The following is a 27814-nucleotide window of genomic DNA, read 5'->3' as shown; positions in this document are numbered from 1 at the left end:
GAGGGAATAGGTCTAACTACTTTGGTATAAAGTCACAGAAATTCATCACAGAACCCTCACTAGGAATGCTAGTATGGGGGGGGGGCAAATTCAGCTGAGAGAGATGAACCATCCCTCCAAGAGACTAGTCTGTAGTACAGCAGGAATTGGGGAGCACATAGACGGTTCTTAGGTTAGTCCAATCACAGGTACATCTGTGGGAATAAAAGGTGTGATCCATCCTTTTTCCCATCTTTCATCAACCAGTGATCCTAGTTCCTTTGCCTTTCCAGGAAATCATTTGCAATCTGATTCTGATCCACCTCCCCCAACACACACACACATACACACACACACACACACACACACACACACACACACATACACACACAAACACACACACACACACACACACAAACACACACACACCCCTTTACAAGGGAAAGGTCTATGAAACATAAGACATATAGATATTACCATCAGCAGAAGCACCTCATAAAAAGCCCCATTTGTTCTTTCTTAGGAATAGAAATATTTCATCAGACATAAGAGCTTGAGTATTCTTTTCATTTGTTTATTTTTCGATGCTTGTGAGGGAGAGGGCTTGTGTGTCTTCATACTTAGAAGAGATATTGTAGGATCTATGAGTCCTATTTCAGGAGGACGAGAAGAACATAGCAATCCCTATGGTTGTTGAGTACAATACAAATGAAGGCATAGGTTGACTTTCTTTAGCATGTGGCTATATAAGGAATATGTTTTTAGGACTAGGGACTATGGACTGATTTGTACAGGGGATATGCCATATCTTGGATGTTTCAATAAATATGCTTTCTGAGGCATACCTGTTATCTCCTTTTGATAGATGGGAGCTTATCTCCCACAAGAAGCTTTTGGAAACTTAACAGTACCAAGATTCTAAGATAAATTTTTATTGTCCTAAGTTAAATGATTTATCAATGAATGTTATTAAATAAAGATGGTTTGAAAAGACTAGTCAGCTTGAAAGACCAGTCAATCAACAATCACTTATTAATTATTTAACACAGTTGTAACATGTATAATTTAGAGCAGATTACTCACTATCAAGGGAAGGGGAAAGGGAGAAAAATGTGTAACTCAAAACCTTATAGAAAAATGAATGTTGAAAACTTTCTTTGAATATAGTTGAAAAAATAAATAATTTTTAAAAACACTTACTAAGTGCTTCCTGTGGTCAATAAATACTATGCTAAATGCTGAGGATAAAACAAAAAGCAATCAGTCTTATTGTGCATGGGTCAAGTGGTACAACCAATAGAACAAAAAACATAGGATTTGTTATCAGGAAACGTGAGTTCAAATCCAAATTGGTACAAACAATGGAGGAAAATTATATTTGGTACCAGAAGTCTTGAGTTAAAATCCAATCTTATTCTAACCATGTGACCTAAGACAAGTCATTAACTTCTCTAGGCCTCCACTTTCTCACCTGTGACTAGTTGGTCACTTAGATTCCTTTCACCTTTGTATAGGGAAGCCTAAACTAATTTTTACATTTTTAACACTCAAAAAAACATATTATAGAGATTCCAGTTCCCCCAACTCATCCCAACATTAGAAGTACTAATCTCCTCTTCCTTCTCCCTTCAACAAGATAGTTTTTTCCTCCTTTGGGAAAAAAGAAGAAATCATTTGCAGTCTGATCCATCTGGATGCATTAGATATGGTTTCAGTTTATGGTCCCTTCATAGATGGTCTTAAATTTCAGATCTTGTTGGGTTGTCCAATGTGGGAAAGAGAAAATGCTTTCCTCTCCCTCCCATCAGAACGAATGGGATGTTACTGCAGTCCATGTGGACACAGCAATGCTGGAGAGGGAGGTCTCCCCCATGGTTTCCATGCTGGCACAAGTGGGCACTTGGATGGGAGTCAAGGAAGAGGATGAGGATGAGGACAAAGCTGTATTGCCTAGGAGATATGTGCCTGAAGAGCTGGTATGCACAGATGGGCCTGGGTCAGCGGAGTTCCCACTACTGTTATTGATGCTCCATAGGCAAGGGTAATGACTGCAGAGGAAAACAGCACCATGAAGAGTGAGTCTTAATGGCACACTAAAGATGGATGAGGACAACAAGCCTGCCAAAAGCACAAGAGAAACAGCAAGCAGTGTGATGGAAAGCAGACCCAGGAACAGAGAATGGTTTCTATTTCTAGTTTCAGTTCTGTCACACATTTTCTGTCTTTAGAAAAGCCAAAAGGACTAGTGAGCTTCCCTTGGTAAACTTGATCTCTCCTGCCATGACCACAGTCATGTATCTGGACTTCTTGCTTTGTCGTCTTATTTTTAGTGTTATGATGATGATGATGATAGAACTAAAGATAATCGCCAATCAATGGCTTCATTAAATATTTGTTAGAACCACACCTTTCAGAATTATGCATTAATGGGTCCCATTTTCCAGTAACAACATGGAAAGAATTTATGGGCATTAGGTTATATACATGTTTTCTTTCACTTTGCTCTTCTTTGCCTCTAGACTGTCAGCTCTTTCAGTATTGGGTTTCCTTCAAGACTTCCCTAGGATTACCTTCTAATGCCTAGTTTCCTTCAAAACTCAATAAAAGTGCCACATCCTAATTGAAGTCTTTTTTGATCCCTCCCAAATGAGTGCTCTCCTTGCAAAAATTATCTTATTTTGTACATATTTTTACATCAACATGTTTTCTCAAATAAAATGTAAGCTCCTGGAGGGCAGGGACTTCTTTTTTCTTTGTATCCTCAGCATTTAACACAATGACTGGGGCAGAATAGATATTTAATAAATATTTGTTAATTGATTGAATTATAGGTATTTTATTGGTAATATATAATATAGATATAGATATAGATTCCAGTTCTACGACTAGAAAGAAACTCCAGAGGTGATCTAACTCATTCTTTTGCTCTCCTGGCTTATATATTATCTCAGATAAATTAAAACTTCTCTTCATCTCCAGGAAAAAATAATTAACTTCCTTTCATTGTCTAACCTAAGTGTCTCACAGTGCTTCCCTCAAGAGAAATTCCTCCTCATTCTCTGTCTCATTTCCTCCCATCACATAATCCAGTTTCTTCTCCATTAGTCTTTATCTCCCAAACCAAATCCCACCATATGTTCCTAACCTTCCTTTTAGTAAGTCAATTCACATAATTGCTCGCTATAAAGGAGAAATTATCGACCACTCACTTCATTTTCACTGGCCTTCCTTTCATTTTCTCTGAGTTATATGAACACTTCATGCTCCTCACTCTTGATGTAATTTATTGTGCTTTCCTTGAATTTCAATGTTCCTAGTTGCAGGTGTGTCTAATATAGTGTTCCTCACTTACTAGTCATTTAATAAATGATTATTGAGTGAACAAATGAATGAATGAATGAATGAGTAAATGAACATCCCTGGTGACCACAGGAAAGTTGGGATGAAATGTAGTTTTGCTTACTTAGTATTTCATCATGGGTATTTTAATTATCCGTATGGCCTGTGTTGTGAGGATTTTTCATTAGGTACTACTTTCTTTGTGTGTGTCCACGGAGGAGGCAAGGGCAAAGAAGTTGGCTTGTTAAAAATGCAGAAAATAACAGAGTCAGAAGCAGTAGGCAGGCTGCCTAATTTATAATTCTGTCTACTTTTAACTCCCTCATCTTTCTCAGTCAAACTCCATCTGGTACTTCAGAGGAGTGTATGCTTTGGACTGATTCAAAGAGAAAGATCTCAAACTTGAGTTTCTCCCCATCCTGCTTAGAGCCTTGACTCAGAATAAATGTGAATTCATATCTTCCCAATTTTCTGCTTTCCAGGAAGAACAAGAAGGAACTATCCACTTTCATCTCAGTGACTCCCAATCCCATCCCTTCCCCCACAAGGGTCACAATACAGACCTGAACCAAGCCAACTTCTGGTACCAGAGATAGGAAGCAAAGAGAGCACAGTAACAAGCAGGGATTTGTGATTGCATAGAAATCTATAAGCAATGGATTTGGTTGCTCATCCCTAGAGCCCATGGAAATCCTCAGAAAGGCAAGGGAACATGCTCTTAGTTTGGCCTTACCTGGGCCGGGGAGAGGCTGCTCCGGTGGGATGGGGGACTGAGAGCACACTGGCATGGGGAGTGGACGATAGAGAAGTCCAGTTGTTGTTTCCAGAAAAAACTTGCAGGCTATTGCTTGAGCTCTCTATCAAGTTCACTTTGGGGAAATTACAACAATTGGGCTCAGGATGCAGACAATGGGCTTATAAGACCAATGACATTAGTGCTAGATGAAATATTATCACACCTTATGCTATTGACACATCAGATTGTTTTATCCTTCACAAATCATTGAGGAACAAAATATATTGGAATTCCCCTAAACTGTGTTCGTGAACCATGAACAGCTCAGCTAAGCCTTCCAGGGGCCAAACTCTCTCTTCTCACTGACTCTTAACCTACATTGCATTGTCATCCTCTTCTCAATACACTTATTCCATGGCTATGCATATCACTGGGGCTCAATAAAATATCTTGGAGGTGGAAGGGAGGAAGGGAGGACAAGAGGAAGGGAGGAAGGAAGGAAGGAAGGAAGGAAGGAAGGAAGGAAGGAAGGAAGGAAGGAAGGAAGGAAGGAAGGAAGGAAGGAAGGAAGGAAAGAAGGAAGGAAGGAAGGAAGGAAAAGAGGGAGGAAAGAATGGAGGGAGGAAAGGAAGGAGGGAGGAAGTGACAAATTAACATGTAACAATTTGGATTATGCTGAATTTCTACTATTGCTATACTCTCAGTTTTAACTAGTCGTTCTAGGAGAGTTACCAGCAAAGCAGGGAGCAATGCTTAAGAAGCAAGAGAGAGCTGTGTTTGTGGAAGTATAAGAGTATCCATAAAGGAAAAACAGGACAAAAATGCTTAAATCATAGTGTTCTTGCTTGTACTCTCCAGTATTCTAAAGAGGAGTTAGAAGGGAAAATATGAGATTTCAATCCTGAGGTCCTGGATTAGAATCTTAGCTCTATCAATAATTTTGTTATCTTGGACAAATCACTCCACTTTCCCAGGGTTCAATTGTGAAATGAAAGTGTTGGACTGGATGACCTCCAAGTTATCTTCAGCTTCTAACTCTATGACTCCTGGTTGAAGTGGAAAGGGTTCTGCTTTTGAAGTCAGAATGTCTGGGCATGAGTCCCAGTTCTACCACTTTACTGGTAGACTGATCATTTTACATTAGGATATAACTTCTCTGAACCTCATTTTTCTTAATTCTAAAATGGGGACAATAACACCACTTACTGTAAAAAAATTACCTTTTGTTAACCTTAAATATGTGAATTATAACCTTATAAATGTGAATTACTAATATCAACCCTATAATCTTAGATGGAAAGAATATTCAAGAAGGTTCTGATTTTTAAGAAAGTGTAAGAACTAGGATGAAATGCAAAGGATGGGTATAACCAAGACTAAGACATATGATGAGTGCAGTTCCACCCAGAGACTTTCTTAAGAACCTCCAAGGCTGAAGCCCAAATTTTAGGTTCCCACAATTCAATGTACCCCTAGTGGAGACACATGATGAATTAAGTGGGCTTGCTCCATGACTCAGTCATGTGCATCCTGGAACTATCTAAAGCATAGTACTGTACTTGAACTTAGGAAAAGATAGATTCAAATTCTGCCTCCAACCCTTAACTACAGGACCATCAGCAAATTGCTTAAATTCCCTGAACTACAATCTCCCCAGTATAAAATAGGAATAATGCCTATAGTACCTACCTCACAGTTGCTATGAGGTTCAAATGAAGTAATGTATATAAAGTACTTTGCAAATCTCAGTGTTAAATAATTATCTGTTATTGTTATGTTATGATTATTTACAACAGTAAGCCTGGATCAATGCCCTTCACAATCAAAAAAAGATAAACAATAGACATTTCTATAAATACTGTGAATATAACTATAGGGTTTTTTCAGAACAATCATATTTGACTATATATATATGTGTATATATATATATATATATATATATGTATGTATGTATGTATAAATGTGTTGTGGGGTTGGATTTCTTGCTGAAAAAATACCAGAGAGGGAAAGAGAAAGCTGCTAACTTCAGTCTTCCTTCATACCATATCTGTTTGTTTCACCTTCATTACCCATGGGCATCATTAGCTGAGTCACACACCTGAGGAAGAATGATTTCTATGCATATAGGGAGAAGGGTAGGGAGCTGCCCTGTGTCCATGGAGACCAGAGTAGTGCTCATAGCCATGATGCGAGTGGGAAGCAGTCAAAGGCAAGGGAGCAGGGTACTGGTAGTTGGGGTTTCCCGAGGTGCACACTGCATCTGGATTAGAAAAGAGCCAACCTCCCACTGGAAGAGACAAAGAGAGAAGACAAAAAATTATTTCAGCCCCCAAATTAGATGTCAAGTTTTGCAATAATTCAATTCAGCACACATTCATTATGGGGGAGAGAGCTGGGTGGATTGGATCTGTACAATGTTCAGAGAGCTGTATCTCTCCTATTGTATGGTTAGGTGAACAGGTTCCTTATCTTCATGCAGCTCACAAGTTATATTTATAATTATATGTATCTCTCTGTATGTTGCCCAGCTCTACCACTGTCTTTATTTGCTAATAAAATCAACCTATGTGAAATGGCCCAATGCTCTTTATTCTCCCTCCCCATCAAATCCAAAAGGACTCCCTAGGACCAATCCTAATCAATCACAATATCAATTGTGATCAATTGTGATCAAGATCAATCAGTGCAAGTAAGCTGAATGCAATAAAAATATCAAGCCACCTCTGACAGGAATCAAGCAAGTCAGATAAAACACTCAGCTTCCCAAGAGAAACTTGGGAGTTATCTATATTTTATAGATGATATAGATAGATACAGATACAGATATAGATACAGATACAGATACAGATACAGATAAAGATACAGATACAGATACAGATACAGATATAGATATAATGGTTATATAAATATATACAATATATACAAGGTTATATAAATATATAAATGTAAACTCTTAATATCTCTTTAGAAAATATAGCTCTCTGGAGATACCTTTTAAACTGTACTGTCACTTCTGGGGTGATATGGCAGCTCTGATTAAATAGTTGGTGTGGTTTAGAACAGGAAATGAAGGCAACTACAAAGGTATTCATCCTAGAATGTACTTCCTTCTTCAACTCTGCTTGAAATCCTGCTCCATAAAAACCTTCCTTGATATTTCTCATCCATCCACCCCTCAGTTAAAATGTTAGCTTTCTCCCAAGTTTTTCCTGGAGTTATGTCTGGATCTTTTCCTTTTTCCCCATCACATTCTACCTGGTATCATATTTATTTGTCCATTTATTCATTATTTCGGCAAAGTACTTTCTCCTTTATTTTTGGAATGATGTGTCACAAAAGACAAAGAATTAGAAAGCAATAAAGCTCTGAACTAAAAAATGGATGAAACAGAGATCTGGAAATCTCCTAAGCATCCTCAAACCAGAAATTGTAGTTTTTAGGACAAAATAAGAGAAAACCTGGATGCAGTTTAGAGAGGAAGCCCTCACTTGAAGGCTTGTGACCCCAGGCCCTGAGAGAGAGGAACAGAAGGAAAATCACAGTTATTAGAGAGAATTTTCAGTGACCCTGGGACTTTAAGGTTCTCCTAGCAATCATTCAGGAAGTGATTGCCATCATTACAGACAATGGACCAGGTATTCCACTGTCTGACAAGACTATTCCCTTTCCCTTCTCTATGACTTTCATATTTGGTGGAGAAGTAGGAAGATGTGGAGGGTGGGAGGGTGAAGTGGGCCAGAATGTTAGGAAGCAGACTAGAAGCAGCTTGAGTTAAGTATGCGGCTTCTCTCCATGGGTTGACCAGAAAGCCAGATTTGGGCATAGCTGAGCAAGATTTTGTTCATTGTTATTGAGGATGCCCAGATCCTATGAATTTCTGTGCCGACTGCTTTGAGTTAAGGGGTTATAGTGAGTCTTGTTAGTAGAAGGCCAAGGGAAGTCTGGATCACTGATTAGTAACTCCTAGCCCATCACCAGATCAAAGGACCCCTCCCTTCACACATCATCAGCTCAACTTCACTTTCCTATAATTAACAGAGGATCACATCTAGTTCAATGACCTCAGTTCAATTAGTCAATCACTTATTAATTGACTATTAGTCCAAGTACAGTGCTAGATATTGGTGATTTTTAAAAATAGACCCCATTTTGGGGGGCGTTTCAGTGGCGCATTAGATAAAGCACCGGCCCTGGAGTCAGGAGTACCTAGGTTCAAATCCGGTCTCAGACATTGAATAATTCCCTAGCTGTGTGGCCTTGGGCAAGCCACTTAACCCCATTTGCGTTGCAAAAACCTAAAAAATAGACCCCATTTTTAAGGAACTCACAGTCTAATAGGGGAGATGATCAATACATATCTCAGTGTTTATATAAAATGAATGTAATGAAAATTAAAACAAATAAAAACAAAGAAATTAAATATAAAGTAAATAGGAAAGAATAAGGAAAGATTTGAAGTAAAGATAGTGCCTGAGTCATGTTTTGAAAGATGAGAAGGATTCTATACGATGTAAGTGAGCAGGGATGGCATTCTCAACATCTGGAATGGCCATTGCAAAGGTACATAGACCGAAATGGGGTGCCATATGTAAGAAATATCAAAAAGCATAGTTTGACAAGCTTCATGGCTTTGACATGCTTCATGGTTAAGAACGTAGGAGGAGGAATTTCATATAATAGTTCAAGATGGATTGGGACCAGATTATAAAGTTTTAAAAGCTAAACAGAAAAGAGATAGGGGCTTCAACCACAGCTGATATGTGAGTAGAAAGAAGGAGTCAGGTGTAAGAGATATTAGGGAAGTTGAAATATTAGGATTTGACAGCTAACTGCTATATTGGGTGGGGGAGAAGGAAGAGTTGAAGATAACCCTGAGATTATGAACCCAGGAGGCTAGGAAAATGATATTGCCTTTAGCAGAAATAGGGAAGTTTAAAAGAAGAGTTTGGAGACATGATGATGATGAAGCTACCATAGGTCCATGATGCTCCTTTCTTTATATTTAACTACTTTGTTTTTATTTGTTTTAATTTTCATTATATAAACACTAAGATATGTATTGGTCATTGTTGCTTCTGTCTTATTCAGTTTCCCTCTACTTGACAGTAAAAAGAAAGGATTACTATGCAACAAGGCTAACATTGTCCAAAGGTGACTCTGGACACTTAACTCATTGGTGAGCAATAATTAAGGGTAGATTGTTGTGGACTAGATTTTGGGAAGCAGGTTGAGTTAATCTCCCCAAATAAATTGACCTAAAACTCAAAAGTGACCCCACCCAACTAGGTTCTATTCTTTAGATCATGAGCTTCTTAGACTGAGCAACATCCCAAAAGGTGGGGGTCACCACGGACTTTGGGTAGAAACCTAAGGCTCCCTGTCATCCATTGTACCAGTTAAAAAAAAAAAAGTCTCCCATAACCAGAACAAAATCTCTGAATTTTACTCTGCAAACAGTTTGGGGGACTTATCTAGATGGAAAAGCAGTAAGAACTATATCTTAAGGAACTGGCTACAGACACCTGAGAACTGAGACCTTTACCAGAGAGGTTGAGATAACTTCAGGGAATTTTACTGATGTAACTTTTATTTTCAATTCCAATTAACAATTGCGCTTTAATCTAATGTTAGTCTGAAGTCAATTAGGTTCACTAGACATTGGAAGGAACATTAGAATCTTAATAAGAATGAGGTCAATTTTCTGCCAAAGACAATGATCTTTTACATTTTCAACCCTAGACTAAATGAGGGAATTTGTAACCTGGGACGAGGCACTAGGAAGATGAAAGTCCATGAGACCTGCCTCTCCCATGTTTGAGTGGGATTAGAGAGGACTGGGGAGATGGAACAATTTGATCTCATGGATCCAGAGCATTCAGAACTGGACTCTATGTGTTCCTTTGAGGAGCAATTAAAAGGATCAGAGTATCTTTACCCTGCAAAAGAAAAGACTCAGCAGAGCATGACAGTTATTTTCAATTATTTGGTTTCCTTATGGTTGAGTAATTCAGTTTGTCTTTTTTGGTCCCAAAGGATAGAATTTGGGAAAGTAAGTGGATATTGTTTCAAAGAAGAAAAATAAAATAGTCCTCCAAACTAAAACTGTCCTCCAAAAGTAGAATGAGATAACTAGGGAGATGGTAAGCAGCCTCCATGCAGTAGCAGGATGATCACTTACCAGTCATGTTATATTGATGATCACTATCAATAATTGAATTCTCAAGCCAATGCTGTAAATTAAGAACTTTTTTTTATTTTTAATGGGTTTGCCGAAGTCATGAGCCTTTTCTCTTAAAGGACGAGAAGGCTTCTCAAGACAAAGGCCTGATCATGAAGAAATTCAAGGAAGCCTTGAATTCCAATGATGAGCTTAGATAATTTTATTCCTACTATTGGGGTGAACTCACACTGGGATGCCCTTGACAGGCCTGAAGGGTAGTGTGGAGGCATTTGGCCTCTCAACCTCAATCTATATATACCCTTTCACCAAAGTCAAAAGGTAGGGGCTAGACTTCCTTCTTTGCAATCCATCAGTTCAAACCCTTGGACAGGTCTCCCCTTCCCACTTGCCTGAAAATCTCTGATATCCCTCTAAGAAGAAGAGTATTATCATTTAACTTTCCGATGGCCTCCTATGATCTTCCAGGTTTTGCTGAAGATTTCCAGGCCTAAAGGTCATCTTCTGAAACTTACCTGAGATGCCAGAATGATGCTATATGTGGTCCACTCAAAAGCTCAGCTAGAAATATTAAGAAGTAGAATTTCTACCAGTGTGGAAAACTAAAGCAATACCAGTATCAAAGTTGGGGATCTCTGCTTTATTGACTGAAAAATTCAGTTCGGAAATGGTGTTGAAATAATGAAAGTAAAGAAAGCAGTTGGGACCCTCTAGAAAGTACTTCAGAGATTCCTCATTCCCTCACCATGCAAATCTTTAGAGTCCTGGGGTTTTATCCAGCCTGGAGCTTATAAATTTTTTAAAAATATTTTGACAACTATATTTCAATGTAATTAGTTTCCTTTGCAGAGCTATGTATTTGATTTTATGCATTTAAAAATCTTGTTCTGTGGGGCAGCTAGGTGGCGCAGTGGATAGAGCAATAGTCCTGAAATCAGGAGGGCCTGAGTTCAAATATGAATTCAGACACTTAATAATTACCTAGCTATGTTGACCTTGGGCAAGTCACTTAACTCCATTACCTTGCAAAAAAAAATCTTGTGATGAGGGGTTCATAGGCTTCACTGTACTGTTACTGAAAGGAGTCATGAATAAAGTTAAGAATACCCACTTTAAAGTCATATTGTTCTATATAAGTATTTTTTTGCTTCCAGACTCTGATTAATATTCAAAATAATAAAACTCTGAACATCACCTGGAATTTTGGGAAAAGATATAAATTTTCTCTGAATTGGTAAAATATCAAGATGGCCCTTAATCAATCAAACCAACTTATTCAGTTGAGTATGAACAGAGAATTCCATTAGAATACCCTTTATCTTTGAGTTAGAAACATTCTATGAAACTTACAGTGGGAATATGTAACATGCTGACCCTCTGAAATAACTTCTGGAGCATCTTTTGGATGGTTTCTGAAAGAAGAAAGAGATGTCTGATTTCTTCATTTTTCAGTACACTTCTTCAAAGATCTCACTGTACACCTTGAACCCTCATACCCTTTAGAAATAATAAGTCAAACATTCCTTCTCCCAGGTATGTTCTCCCACTTACCCCAACCAGGGCACTGATTGAAGATTTTATGACCAAAATAATACATACAGCTCTCAGTTATCCACTGATACATCCATATAAACTAGTTACAATCCCAAAGTTCCATACACCTCTGCTGCTAGAGGTGTCAGTAGAATAGGGAGGATCTCAGAAGCTTTTGTCAAGTATGTACCTGCTGTTGATCTTGTATCAAATGATATCACTTTTCAAATGATTTGATGTTTCTGTGCCCAAGACTTCAGGCAATTTGAAGTCCAGTCCAACACAAAAACATGCAAGAAAAAAATCACTCAATAGCATGAGACTTCCCTAAAGTTGACCACCTTGTACACCTAGCATTCTTGGTCTCATAACAATCCAGACCGAAACCATGGTTAAGAGGTGGAGGGGGGCACACCTCTCAGGCTAGCCAATATGACCAGAAAGGATAATGATCATTGTTGGAAGGGTTGTGGGAAATCTGGGATACTATTACATTGTTGGTGGAGCTGTGAACTCATCCAACCTTTCTGGAGAGAAATTTGGAACTATGCCCAAAGAGCAACAAAAATATGCATACCCTTTGATTCAGCAATACCACTACTGTGTCTATACCCTGAAGAGATGATGAAAAAGGGTAAAAACATCACTTGTGCAAAAATATTCATAGCAGCCCTGTTTGTGGTGGCAAAGAATGAGAAATCAAGTAAATGTCCTTCAATTGGGGAATGGCTTAGCAAACTGTGGTATGTGTATGTATGTATGTCATGGAACACTATTGTTCTATTAGAAACCAGGAGGAAAGAGAATTCAGGGAAGCCTGGGGGGATCTTCATGAACTGATGCTGAGTGAGATGAGCAGAACCAGAAAAACACTGTATGATTTCTCTCTCATCACATTCAATTTGGATCAATGTATACCATGGAAACAATGTAAAGACTGGCAAATTGCCTTCTGTTGGGGGTGGGAGGAGGGAGTAAGATTAGGGGGAAAATTGTAAAACAAAATTAATAAAATCTTTATTAAAAAGGGGGAGGGGGCCATGGGAGAACAGTTTAGAAATACTAGTTCAGAGGTTCAAGATCTCACTGCTTTTGTCTATTTCCTATTGGTAGACACAAAATGATAACCACCTCACTTCCTTGTTCAAAAACTTTCAAGGGCTCCCTATTGCCTAAAGATAAAATACAAATTATTTTTTCCAACTCATTTTCACATTATTCCCCATTATCAAACTCTCTAAGCCAGCCAGAGTGAACCACCACAGCCTAAACTCATTATATACTCTCCAGTCTCCATCTATTCACAAGGGCAACTCCCACGCACCGTCTGAAGAAATCCTTAATTTTTCCATAATATGCTGTTCAAGTACTAACCCCTCTATAAATGCAATCTTCATCTCCTCAAGCTAAAAATGATCTCTCCTTTTTAAGATAAGGACAGCCTAATGGAAGACAAAGGCTTCTTTGTCTTTATTTCTTCTTTGTCCTAATCAATTTTTGCATCATATGTCACTACCATGGCACCATGTCATTTTTCCTTTTTTTTTATTTTAGTCCTTTGCCTAGCACTTAGATAGGATTAGAAACAAAGGATGGAAACTGCAAAGGGATTGACTTAATTTGATGCTGGGAAGAAGAGGAATTAGAGCTGTCCAAAAGCAGAATAGTCTATCTAGGATAGCAGTAGGTTCCCTTTATTGGAGGTCTTTCAAGCAAAGATTGGGAAGTTAGTTGTTGAGTATATATATATATAGGGGGGGATTCTCCATGTAGACATAGTTTGGTTATTGTAAGGTCCTCGAAGGCAGAGATTGCTTGTCCTTGTTGCTCCAGCACCAAACTCAGGAACTGGCACACAGGATAATGAATGCTTGTGGATTCTTTGAGTTCCTCCCCTTCCCCCTACACACTGTAAACTTGGGGAGAGGATAATTTTCCAATATTATATTTTACAGAATGGAAAAGAAAGACAGAAGTAGAATGATATATTCACAGTGGCAAAATTAGCATTCAAACCCAGAGATTTATGCGGGCATTTTGTCTAATTAACAGAGGCTTCAGAGAATCATACCATTTTTAGAACAGGAAGAGAAAATCCATTTAGCAAATTCCCTTATTTTGTAGATGAAGAAACTGAGCCCCAGAGAGGTTATGTAATTTGTCCAATGTCATATAGCAGAAGAGGGTTTCAGAGTTCATTAGGAGTCTCAGTGCTTATTCAACTACATTATGCTATCTCCCATTACCCAAGTTTCCTAAGCAATTGATGCAAATTAGGACCAATTGAGTAAAAACTGAGTTCAAAAATCTGAATTGTATAATATTTTTAAATGTATTTTACCACTGTCAAATGCCTATGTGGATACTCAAATTGGATTATCAAAGTATTTCTGAATAGAAATCTTGATTGTCTCTCATGATGGCAAAAATAAAAAATTTGTGATTACTATGTCAGTAATTTATATGTAAATGAGGACTTTAAAGTACATCAAAGATAGTTGGTCCTCTTAAACCATATTGACATCTAACTTAGCAAGCACTTTCTTCATCAATGGTACAAAGGTAAGTCTCAAGACACTTCCTGTCAAAATAGTCAGAGATTCTATATTTGCAGAATTTAAACATATCATTTCCTTGTAATCAGGGACATCTATCTACTCACCGTTCCTTGGCATCCAAGAAGGCTTTGGCAAATGGGTTATACTTGATTTTGAGCGCCGTTATCTTGGATTTGCAAAAACAACCAGCATTAGTGGAGATGATGATGACGGTGATGATGATGATAATTTTTATATGACATTATATGTTTTATAATAATTATTATCTCATTTGATCCTCACAACAACCCTGAAAGGTGGGTGATATTATTTTCCCTGTTTTATAGTTGAGAAAATGAAATTGGATGACTTGCCCAAGGTCACACAGCTAATAAGTATCTGAGGTTACATTTGAACTCAAGCCTTCCTAACTCCAGGCTCTGCACTCTATTCACAAGTTGCCTATCCTAGGCTAAGGCACAAATCTGATACTTGTATTCACTCTTCTGAACTACTATCAAACTGTCGTCTTCCTCCCTTACTAAATATCTTCTCTCTAACATGCATAGTATTTCCATCACATCCATGATGTTTGGATAAGGACAGCCTAATGGATGACATACTGAAAATTACAGCCTTGTCCTAAGGTTGAATACTAAATGATGAGGTACAGGGAGGGTACAACACCAGGGCTCCAGATTCTTTATGCCTAGCTAGATAGATTCATAGAATAAGACTATGCTGTAAAAAAAGCCACTTATCTCCTGATTTAAGCAACTGATACTCATCAAAGCAAAGATAATGGAAATTTCCTTCATTTTATACTGGAAGGTGAAAGGTTTGTTTTCAAAACCCAGAGAAACACTTTTTTTTGTACTGATTCCTGTAAGCCTACACTAAGCAACTGGGCAAAGGAAACACTTCCTCCATGGACTTGTCTCACCAATTGAGCATTTATGGTCATAATAGTGCCCTGCCAGTGCCTTTCCAAGAATCCAATTGGCAGATGGTCTGGGAGCTCTGATTGCCAGAATAAGGAAGAGAGGGGGAAGGACTCATCATGAGAGCAGGACAATCATGAACTTGTGTTCAGATATCCACTCCTTGCACTCAAAACCAGAGCGTGAACTGTTAGACATCGGTCAGTTTAAATTCCTCATGTTACAGATAATGCAGTCAAGTGACATGCCCAAAAGCAGCTTAGAGAACGCCAAAAAGCTCTGAAATTAGAGTTAGAGAACCTGGCTTCTTATTACACTCAAGTCCCTTAATATCAATGAAATATTATTGTCATTTTAGAAACCTGATTATTCTGTTGATTCAAGGACCAGTGATTTCCTAGGTGAGGGCACTCCCTTCACTGATACAGATCTCAAGTCTTACTAGACAGGTGTGGAAAAAGACTCACATGTAGTCAATTTTCTGATGATGAACTGTTCCTCATTTAACTCTGCTGGTCCTCAAGAAAGACATATGACTTGATCTCTCAACAACCTGTACTCAAATGCTTCCCACTTTGGCAGGGGCTGCTAGACCTTACCATTAGCTTTTGTTAACATAGGGTTGCCTTTGCCCCATGATGAAGCATCACCACTAGGGGCTATCACTACTTCTTCCTAACATGTAAATAAAAGGAATCCAAACACCTCACGTACCTCCTCATTCTGATAGGCAGTCACAGCTATGAACTGAGTTTCAGGAAAGGAGCAATTCATCACCATCCGGTGGGTACTGCCAACGCGAACAACATGAACCTGAGGTTCATATTTATGCAGAGAGTTCAACATTATCTGTTGAAGAAAAAGAGAGAGAGGGGGCCAAGAAAGATAAACAGGAACATTAGAGATAAAAAAAAAAACCTGTCCTGACCCAGGCAAGGAAAGTCAGGTCTAAGCTTGCTCCATATACGTTTTGTATCACTCATAACCTTCACTAGTAGCAGTTTGCTGTAGCAGCTGAAAAGGGAATTTTCAATCAAAGCCCCTAGTAGTGAAGATCTCACCTGTGCTCAACTGTATTTCTCTCATTGACTTCATAATTAAAATAACCTAACAAATAACTGGTCTTTTAGGGCAAATAACAAGCAGCATTTTTTAAAAGGATAAGAAAAGCATAAGGTGATTTCATTTTTTTACTACACCTGCTTTCTTCACACAGAGAGAAAGTTAGGCTTTAAATTTATTTTATTTTATTTTTTTAGTTACTGGAAAGCAGCTGATATAATGGATAGAACATTAGGCCTAAAGTGAGGAAGGCCTGATTTCAAATCTGATCTCAAGCAATTAATATCTGTCTGCCTTAGTTTCCCTCAATCATATAAAAGGAATTAGAATAGTAATTATAATTCACAGGGATGCTGTGAGGATAAAAGATAATATTTCTTAAGCATTTAACATAGTATCTGGCACATAATAGGTAATATATAAATACTAGGTATTATTATTACATAATAATATTATTAATTAAATAATGTGTCTCCTTGATTAAATATTCATGTTTATTTTATAGCACAATGGGAAGAAAAGCACCAGATTGAGAGTCAGACTTTTACCTCCTTGGTGTTGGAGGTAGCTAGGATTAGTAGTGGATACAGTACAGAAAGTTCTAGATTCAAATTTTGCCTCAGCTACTAGCTGTGTGACCCTTGATAAGTCATTTTACTTCTCTTTGCTTTAGTTTCCTCCATGGTAAAATAAAGATTATTAAAGCACTAATCTCCCAGGGTAGTTGTGAAGATCAAATGAGATACCATTTATAAAGCGCCTGGTAGAGAATGGTATATAAATGCTCATTCCCTTCCTTTGAGGTCAGCAGTAGTTTCATGTTTTATCTTTTGTTGGAACAATGCCTTGAGTGCAGTGAGTGCCAAAGGAATATTTGTTGAGTTGGATTGATGCATACTTTATTAACATTGAATGCAATTATTAAAGTTTGGACCACTGTTCCTGGTTCCTTATCCTCACCTGTTATACCCTGGGAAATCAATGTTTAAGAAAATAGAATCAAAGATTCAGAGTTGTCGAGGATGTTAAAAATCATCTAGTCCAACCTCCTTATATTACAGATCAGAAAACAAAGGCAAATTGCCCAAATTCACACAGCTCATAAAGAGCAGATCTGATATTTGAACCCAGAGCTCCTAACTTAAAATCCAATATATCTTTCTACTGTACCACAAGATCCTGAGAACCCTATGCTGATAATGATGAAAATGATACCATGAATTGGATTTGAATGAGGGGGATACTGTGCAAAATTACTTTCTCCTCCAGAGTCATTAGGTGCTAGCTAGGAATCAGGATGAACAGAGATGGCCCTGAATATGAGGCAATCAGGGTTAAGTGACTTGACCAAGGTCATGTAGCTAGAGTCAAGATCTGCCCCATAGCTATGTACTACAAGATCCTGAGAATCACACACACACACACACACACACACACACACACAATTTGGTGCTTAAGAAAATGTAATGGAGATGGAAGAAAGTAACTTACTAGAATGGTAGACAGGACGCCTAGATGTAATTCTGACCTCTCTCCCTCATTGTCTCAAGATCTTTAGCAATATAATTAATTTTCCTGAACTTCATTTTTCTACATTTGTAAAATGTTTTAGGAGGAGGGGAAGCATTGAAGTAATTTGAATTGAATCGAATTGGATTCAACAAACATTCATTAATCTCTTTTTAAATTTTTAAATAATATTGTAATTTTTAAAATTTTTAAATGTAATTTAATTTTTAAATAATATTACATATGAAATTTTTTAAATTCTTTGAGGGGGTTTTTAAGTTTTTGAATTTCAAATTCTATGACTACCTCTCTCCCTCTCCCTAAAATGATAAGGAATATGATATAGATTATATATCATATAAAACATTTTCATTAGTCATTTTATTCAAGAAAATTCAAATAAAAAAAAGAAAAATTAATAATCTCTTGGTTATTGAGCTCTATGAAGTAAGTGTTGATCCAAATGATGGAGAGATGAAGTCCAAAAAAAATAGTAATATCTAAGCTGTTGGAGAGAGTCTGCTTTAAATATTAAGGGTGAGAGAGGAGAAAAGATACAATTAAAAGTAATTTGAGAAGAAAGAGATAATACTGACTAGGATGGCTTTCCTCCTAAAAAGGAGGAACCATAACTCTGACAGAGCAACTAAACTGTGTCCCAGGGAACCAAAATTTAGAAGGTGCTAATAGATTTTCTATTTCTTTAGCAGGTAGAAAAAATTGAGTTTAGCATCTGATGATAAAGAATAATCTATTAAAATAGGCAGCTGTCAGGTTGTAGCCCCCTCTTCTTCCCAACACAGAAATTTTACCTTACTTCCTCTCCTGCTCCCAGTCAACCTTTCCTCAAAGTATTTCAGGATCTCTACCCACAGGATAGGTAGCCTACTTCGTGAGCTTCTCTCTATGTCTCACCCATTCACATATATACACAGGTATATGTAGGTGCAACTGCACACACATACCTGTCCACTGCCTTATGTACCATGATCTAAAGTCTTACTACCACCACCAACTTGTCCCCGGTATGTTTTATTGCATCTTTGCCCCACATACTATTATCTCTGCTTGGGACTCTATTGCCAATGGACAACATGACCTCCATTTTGAAAAATGATTGGCCAACCTCAATATCCCTGAAGTTGTTCAGTCACTTTTCAAACACAGACATACACTAATCTGTTTCTAGCACTTTGATAACCTTTCAAGAGAACATTCCTGATTTAGGGATGTTTTTGTTTAGGTGTTTTTTTTTTTTTTTCCTTTTTCTTCTTCTGAAAAACCAAAGCTGATTGAATATTCTATTGATAATTATCCAAAGTGGAGGCTGTAATTATTTCATTCAGGGTCGGCTTTTTATTAAGGTACTTACCTATTGCCAACATGCCACTTATACAAAAAAACAAGGGGAATAACAAAACTCTAATACTCACAAACAATGTTTTCCCCCTCATCTGAAGTCCTGTATAAAAGCCTTGGTACACAAGACAAACTATGAAAAGGCCCCCATGATTAAGTAAACTACGGCACTACACCCCTCTCTCTCACTCTCTCTTAACATCTGGAAGTCCATTAAAATCTGAAAGCACCAATTAAGAGCTGTTTATTCCTGTTTACATTTAGACTCCAGGGAATAATTGGCTTCTGTGGAATAAGAGCCCTATGAGGGTCGCTCTAATTGCCTAAATGCACCCTTGATATTTCTTGATTGGTGACTCTTTCAGGGCTTGAAGCCCACAATTCAGTCCTACCTGCCCACTTCCATTGAGTTTGTTGGTAAGCTTTACTTTGCTGAAGGAGATGGGGGCTTTCATCCAGTGGGCACCAAAGTTGGGAGAATCTGGGTGAATATAGACGCAGCTGTGGTTGGAGGCTTCTGGTTTCCCAGCTGGCACCCATTCACCATTGACATATTTCCATCGATGACTGTCAGTTGGGTTGAAGTCTAGCAGGAAGGAGTACATAGCACTGGGATCCAACCCAGTTACACTGATTTTCAAGACAGGAAACATGCGCCTTCAAAAGATCAGAGAAGTATAAAATGTTAGAGAAAGAAGGAACTTGGTGGGTTCATAGGTCATAGATTTATCGCTGGAAGGGATATTGGAGGAAATCTAGTCCAGTGGTACTAAACTCAAAAAAGAGACAGGAACCACAAAAACCTTACATAAGAATCCCTGCAACCTCATAATGGCTTAGATCAAAAATATTATCTACGACTTATTGCATTTTTACATATTTTGTTAACTATTTCCGATTACATTTTAATCTGAATCTGGTCATACATACATACACACACACACACACACACACACACACACACAGGAAAATTGGGCTAAATGGCATGTTTGACACCTCTGAGGAAATGGAGGAATTAGGAAATTGCTCATTGGCAAAACACTGATTAAAGGCTAAAGAACCCAGAGCTATGACTTTTTAAACCATGATCATTCTCACATCATACTACCTATAGTAAGGAATAATAACACTCTGTTAGCATATCTTTGGTGAGGGGTCCACAAAATTTTTGTTTGTTTCTAAAAACCATGGAATCAAGCTAAAAAATATAATTTTTTTAATTGCTAACAGTACATTTTAAATAAAAGTGGACTTCTTGTTTTGTTATTTTACTTAATGGTTTATTTAAATGTTTATATTTTGATATATATTAAGTAAAAATATTTTTCAATTTAAATTTATTTAAAAATTTAAAATTTTAATTAATTAATTTTAAATAATATACTGGTTTACTAAATAGTTGTATTTTAATATATAAAAATAAGTCATTCATATTGTTTCCTTATAGGGCTGGGTGATGCCATAGATAGAGGGAAAACCAAGAATCAGGAAAACTAGGGGGCTTCAAATCTAACCTCAGACACTTACTGTGTGATCCATAGTAAATCACTTAACTCTGTTTACCTCAGTTTCCTCAACTGTAAAATGATCTAGAAAAGGAAATGTCAAATCACTGTGGGAGAGTTGGACACATCTCAACAGCCACCAACAAATTATTTTGCTTTTAGGAAATAATTCAAAGATGTAATATCATAAATTAAGAACTGAATTCACGAAATATAAAAGGTATATTTGGGGTGGCTAGGTGGTGCAGTGGATAGAGCACCGGCATTGGAGTCAGGAGGACCTGAGTTCAAATCCGGCCTCAGACACTTAATAATTACCTAACTGTGTGGCCTTGGGCAAGCCACTTAACCCTTGCAAAAAGCCTTGCAAAAACCTAAAAAAAAAATTTTTTTTTAAAGGTATATTGTCCATCAACTGAGAAAATAGCAAATACAGTCTCAAGGAAAGAGAATTTCCTTTGATTTTTTTTTGGTTTTTTTAAGGCAATGGGGTTAAGTGGCTTGCCCAAGGTCACACAGCTGGGTAATTATTAAGTGTCTGAGGCCGGATTTGAACTCAGGTCCTCCTGACTCCAATGCCGGTGCTCTATCTACTATGCCACCTAGCTGCCCCAGGAAAGAGAATTTAACAAAAAAAAATAGACAATCATCAAATCATATAAAAAATATTGAGAAAAAAAGTAGTTTCCACAAAAATATAGGAATGATAGGGTCATGGAATAACTATAATAACATAACAAAAAAGAGGGGGAAAATAAGAAAGAGAAGAGAATCATAATATATAAAATAATCACTTATTTAACTCTAACAAGTAATAGACATAAAATCATGACACACAATCAATTTTCTCTTTTTTTTTTTTAATGAAACCAGTCTGAGATTTTTTTTTTCAGTGCAGAAAACTACCAGTGTGGAAATTCCTTCCACTAATGCAGAATGGCAATTTGTCTGAACCTTAAACAGCCGTCTAAGGGAAGGAAAAGTTGTCACTTGCCTGGTATCACACAGTCAAATGCAAATGGCCCCAATCTTCTCCACAGATGCCTCTCTTGGCTAAATGTAGTGGCCATAATACTAGCTAACATTAATAGAGTATGCACTATATGTCAGACATTATGTTTTGCATTTTACAATAATGATCTCAGTTGATCCTCACAACAACCTTGCAAGGTAATGCTATTATTATTCCAGAAGAGTAAACTGAGGCAGATTAGGTTAAGTGACTTGGTCAGGTAGGAAGTGTCTGAAATCAGATTTGGTATCATTTTTCTTATTCCTCAGCCAGTGTTCTGTGCACTGTAGCTCCACCTAGCTGCCCTTAAAGATAAAATAATTCAGATCTAAAATTTAGCTATAGACAAGTAGTTGGAAATTTATAGAGAAAAATGGAACTTTTTAAAAGCTTCAGATAATTATTTTGTTGTGTTTTTAATTCCCTGCAATAGCAGAGTGCTAAATTAATCAGAGAACAAGTTGGAGTGCTTCAGGGGAGAAATATGGCCAAATGTCGTTGAAAAAAAATGTCTCAAAGAGAGTCTTGGTCGTAAGCCCTGGAAAAGCTTACCACAATGGAAAAGAGGGGTAGGAGGCACACTTTGCATGATAGGTTAGGAGAGACCTTAGATGTCATCTGATCAAACCTCTCAATTTTTACAGATGAAGCAGATAAAGTATCTTGTCCATCATAGTCATTGATGGTGTTGGAATTTAGACCCAGGTCTTTGATGCCAAATTCAGCATCCCTTCTCCTGCCTCTAGATTTTTACCTGCTGAAGAAATACTAGGGCATGCGACCTACTGGCCTAAATATGGATTTTAGTACTTATCTCCTAAGAGGATTCATTTTAAGATCTTCTCACCCATATTGTATACACACATCCCTGGCATGTTTATTAAATGGAATTGAATTGGTCTTGTCTCCCTTACTGGAATTCAAACTTCTTCAGGATAGTGCTGCTCAGTAGAGAAGGTGCTGAAGTCAGGAAGACTCATCTTTCTGATTTCAAATCCAGTCTCAGACATTTACCAGCTGTATGACCCTGGGAAGTCATTGATCTTATTTGCCTCAGGTTTTTTCATCTATAAAATGAGCTGGAGCAGAAATTGGCAAATCACTGCAGTATCTTTGCTAAGATAACCTTAAAGGGGTCAGGAAGAGTTGGATATGACCAAAAAAACAACTAAACAGCAACTTCCCCTTAACCCTCAGTGACCAGTTAACTTCTTCATACAGAATGCTCAGTGTTCACTGAATTGATTTACTGTACAAATAAACTGTGGAAGTCTATTCTGCTTAAATGTATATAAGACCAAACTTAACAATGAGCACCAACATCATCCACAGAGATGACTCTCAATTGTTGTCACATTGTATGAAGTTCATTGATGTAGACATTTTCATGTTTCTGGTCTCTCTTAAAACCAAAGTCATTGCTTGTCAGATTGGAAGAGACCTAAGAGGCTGAATATTCCAAATTCCCATCCAGTTTACGAAGAAAAGATGATGTATTCCAGGCATGGGGGAACAACAAAGGAACAAATATGAGAGGTGGAGAGCCATATGTGAAAAGCAGCAATGAATATTTTGACCTTTATAAAGAATGTGACAGGAAGTATGTACATTGATATTAGAGCTAGACTGTGAGAAGAACTATCAGAGAAAGAGAATGGAATGCCACCAGTAATGGTGGAGAAACCTTCCATGAAGCAGTAAAGTTATACAGTATGTATGTATGTATGTATGTATGTATGTATGTATGTATGCATATATAGTTATATATACACATTATATACATATGTATATAGGTATAAGGGCATATGTATATCTGTATATGTAAACTCACACATTCACATACACACATTCCCTGAGTGTTTGTAAGGGGAGCCCACACTCCGGGAAGTACCAGATACTGATATTCTCATGTTCCATCTGGGTGGGCATCAAGGCAGAGAAGTGAGAACTTCCCAAAGTACAATCATATCAGAAAGGAACTTCTGATTCAAGGGTTGGTGACATTTTTTTAAAGCTATTACAGCTGATGACTTAATTTTCTTGTCACAATTTTCTAAATTGTTATAATGCCACCTAGTAATATATAGTGGCCCAAATTGAGAAGAGTAAGAATTGATCTGTGGTAAAGGATATTATGAAAACGGAGAGGAACAGCCTGAGCCATTAAGGTCACTATTCACCTACCTAATGGAAGAAGAGGAGAAATCACAGGGAAGGATCTCATCTAGAAGTCTGAGGTAAAGACCAATGTAAGTGATTATAGGAAAGGTTTAACATAAGAACCTGAAAGTTTCCTCCTCCCTTTCCACTTCCCATTAAGGTTAGAAAAACAACTTTGTGTTTAGAAAATTTGTCTCTGTGAAGATACAAATCAATCAACATGGATGGACTCAGGTGAGCAGGTCCGACGTCACACATATGCAGAAAGGGTAACATCGTCATCCATGGTACACTTGGAGGAGGCCCAGGAAAGGTAGATCTACCTCAAGAGTTTCCCTCCAGAATTAAACAGGATTATCACTATTATTATCTCCTTCAAGAAATTTTGAATAATGTTAATGGATATAAGGGTGAAAGTTTTCTGGAAGAGAGACTTTTAGGCAGCATTTTGCTCTACCAAATGAAATACCATTTTTAAAAAATACTCTACAAACTATAAGGATACTGGGATCCTGCATTCTCCAACTCTTTCCATGCATGTATGAATAATATAGTTCACACTCCTATCCAATATAAGAATTCCTTCTATAGAATTCCTGAAAACAATGATCATTTAGTCTTTACCTGATGTGTAATTATCTAATGGTAAAGATGTGATCTATTGTAAAATATCATTTTCAAATACCCTTAGGAAAGATATACCATATGATTTATAGAATATTTTCACAAGAAATTTATATAGATAGCAAAAAGAGGTTAGTTAATAAATTGGTAGGTAATAAAATGGACTTGGCTGTCTTAATTCAACATTAATAAGGCCTAAGATTTCTTTCCACACCTTTTGAATCTATCCCTCCTTCAGATGCTTTCTACAACTTTCTCACAATTAATAATTCTGGAAAAGAAAAGACTAAAGAGGAACGTAATCACTAATTTTAATTATTTGAATGACTTACAGGTGAAAAATAGTGTTGACTTATTCTATTTAGCTGAAGAGCAAAGGTGCCAGATCATTTCTTGAATGTGGACCAAAGCAATTAAAATGTAATTGAGAAATGTTTAACAAAATAAATAAAAATACAACATAGGGAATATTGTGATTTTTCTAGGTCAATATAAAGCCCACAGGAAGTCCATTTCTATTTGAGTTTGATAATTCTCTTCAGGAGGACAGAATCAGGATCATTGGATAGAAAATGAAGACAGATTCTTGCTCAGTATAAAGATGAATTTTCTAATGAATGGAGTTGCTCAACAATGCAATGGGTTGCCTCTGGAGGTAGTGAACTCCATGTCGTTATCCTTGTTCATCCTTTGTTCTTGAAGAGGACCAATGACATGAGGCAGGGATGTGCAAAGTCATCAGCCTCACTCTCTCCTCCAGAGTCAATGGAGTCCAGTGGCAGGACATAAGTCAAGATGAGTGGCAATGGCCCCATACCTCACATTAGGTAAAGACTAAAGGATCAATTTTTCAGGGATATTATAGAAGGAATTCTTACATTGGATAGGAGTATAAACTATATGATTTATCTATGGATATATATATTCTTTTAAAATTTTGTTTTATTTACTATATGTCAATATTTTATTTTCCCCAATAACATATAAAAATAAGTTTTACATTCTTTTTCTTTTAACTTTGAGTTCCGAATTCTTTCCCTCCCTCATTCCCTTCCTTCTCCCCTCATTTAGAAGGCAAGCAATTTGATATGTCATACATGTGCAGGCATGCAAAACATTTCCATATTAATCATATTGTAAAAGAAAATGCAGACCAAAAGAAAAAACAAGAAAAATAAGCTTTAAAAAACTGTATTTCCATCTGTATTCAGACTCCATCAACTCTTTCTCTGAAGATGGATAATATTTTTCATCATGAATTCTTTGGAACTTTCTTATATAAGTCTATTGCTGAAGGTAGTTAAATTATTCACAGGTGATCATACAATATTGCTGTTACTATGCACAATTGGAATATATGATTTCTAAGGTTTCTTCAAAATGTTAAGATTCTATCATTATGTTGCTCAACATGAACCCTCATCTCCAAAGAAGACAACACAATTCCTATCCTCACAGAGATTCTGTATCATCTCTGTAAGGGAGAATAGTCATCATGTTATATTCCCCCTACCTCCCATGTGGAGATGAGTCCAAAGGTGTGGAACAATATCTACAATACCATGGTTTTTTCCAATATATCAAATAATCAAATAAACATCTTTTCTCTTTCTTTCCCCAAAGTCTTTGTTACAAGGAATAGCTCTCAAGGCAGGAAAAGGGAAAGGATAAAGGGGAAATAAAGGCAAAGAAAAATTTTAAATGTCAATAAATTCCACTTCTATGCTTACTGTCTTAGGGAAAAGGAAGGCAAGGGAAGAGAGAGGGAGAAAATTTTACAAAAATCAGTGTTGAAAACTATACATATAATTGGGCAAAATATATTATTAAGATAAAAGAAAGAAAAAGTTCATTTTTAAAATAGGGCATGAGATATACATATATATGTGTGTATACATATATATGTAGGTGTGTGTGTGGAGGGGGAGAGAGAGAGAGAGAGAGAGAGAGAGAGAAGGGGGAATAAAAGGAAAAAGTATAGATGAAGTCAGAAGACAGTTCAAGGGAAACATTTTTAAGCATCTACTTTGTACCAGGGACTGTGGAACTTCGATTTTTTACTAAAATGGGAAACTTTGTAAGTCACGATCTCCATGATTCTCAGCTTTCTCACCTGAAAAATGATAAGTCCAATAAGGAGACCATTAGCACAGTTTGCAACCCATCCATACCTTCTCCTCCTGTGAAAGTCTTGACCTTTCTCTTTTCATCAATCCTCTAAAGAGGATGTGCCCACTATGCTGGAAATTTTGCTCTGAATCTCTGGCTATTTCACTTTTAAAGTGGCTACTTATCTGTTACACCCAATTCTTGCAGCATGACCGACCACCTTTTTTCTGATCATACAAGAAGTCCTTTATGTTTCTCCTCCATGAGTCTTAGTTGGTGACATGCATCCAGTCTACACATGTTCCCCATTCATCTTTCTGTGATCCTTTTAACCACCTGCATATAAGACTGCTCTAAACTCCTAATATTCCATGATGGCTTCACTGGGAGAATACTGAGGCTTTAGGAGTCACATTAAACAACACTGAAGAAGCTAGGATCAGGGATTCTACTATAGAGTTTCCAAAATTCATTTGAGTTAACTCTCAGTTCTAGGCCTGGATTAACATCCATCTGGCATGGTTACTCAAAACATCTGCTTAAAAGACTAATTCAATGGGAAATCCATTCAATTACATGTGATAATCTCAGCCTTATCCATACTTTATGTACCTCTTTTATCCTGAGTGAAATACCAGGCCAATCTCTTTTTTGAAAGGCTGTGGATATCATTAAGGAGGTCTTGAGGTATTATAGAACTTGATTCAATCATCAGGAAAATATCTATAATGATAATGAAAAATATATATTAATATATACATAAAAATATATAACTGTACATATATAATATATATTGAATATATACATATAAAATATCTAATCATAAGGAAATGCATATATGTATATATATAATATATATTAATATATGTGCATATGTGATTGATGTTTGTCCATTGTTCTCAAAGAAGGCCGTGAATGACATCAGGGAGATGATGTCATGACAAGCACATGAATTCTATTTGAGTGAGTTAGGGCTGCGCAAGTTCACCAGTCTCACTTTCTCCTCCAGAGTCATCTGGATATGAATAGGAACAACTGGAGAGGCCCCTGGATGCAAGGCAATCAGGTTTAAGTGACTTGCCCAAGGTCACAAAGCTAGTAAGTGTCAAGTGGCTGAGGCTGGATTAGCACTCTCAGCCTCTTGACTCCAAGGTCAGTGTTCTCTCCACTGAGCCACCTAGCTGCTCCTTTCATATGTATAGACATAAATAAAATAGCTATAATATAAAAG

The 27814-nt window shown here is 37.1% G+C and overlaps 1 protein-coding gene across 1 annotated transcript in view; it reads right to left on the bottom strand.

Moving 5' to 3' along the window:
• Positions 1-1783: 1783 nt before the first annotated feature.
• LOC141511879 (T-box transcription factor TBX19-like) overlaps positions 1784-27814 on the bottom strand; it is a 40214-nt gene continuing 14183 nt past the window's right edge. Inside the window, exons 2-8 of the mRNA XM_074220878.1 lie at positions 19566-19830; positions 15958-16092; positions 14428-14489; positions 11583-11644; positions 6153-6341; positions 4052-4187; positions 1784-2027 (exon numbers count right to left, since the gene is read on the bottom strand). Of these exons, the coding sequence (XP_074076979.1) occupies positions 1784-2027; positions 4052-4187; positions 6153-6341; positions 11583-11644; positions 14428-14489; positions 15958-16092; positions 19566-19830 (1093 nt within the window). The remainder of the gene's footprint in view (positions 2028-4051; positions 4188-6152; positions 6342-11582; positions 11645-14427; positions 14490-15957; positions 16093-19565; positions 19831-27814) is intronic.

Source organism: Macrotis lagotis, chromosome 2 (assembly GCF_037893015.1).
Source record: "Macrotis lagotis isolate mMagLag1 chromosome 2, bilby.v1.9.chrom.fasta, whole genome shotgun sequence".
Lineage (NCBI taxonomy): Eukaryota > Metazoa > Chordata > Mammalia > Peramelemorphia > Peramelidae > Macrotis > Macrotis lagotis.
This window is presented reverse-complemented; position numbering and strand designations above follow the sequence as displayed.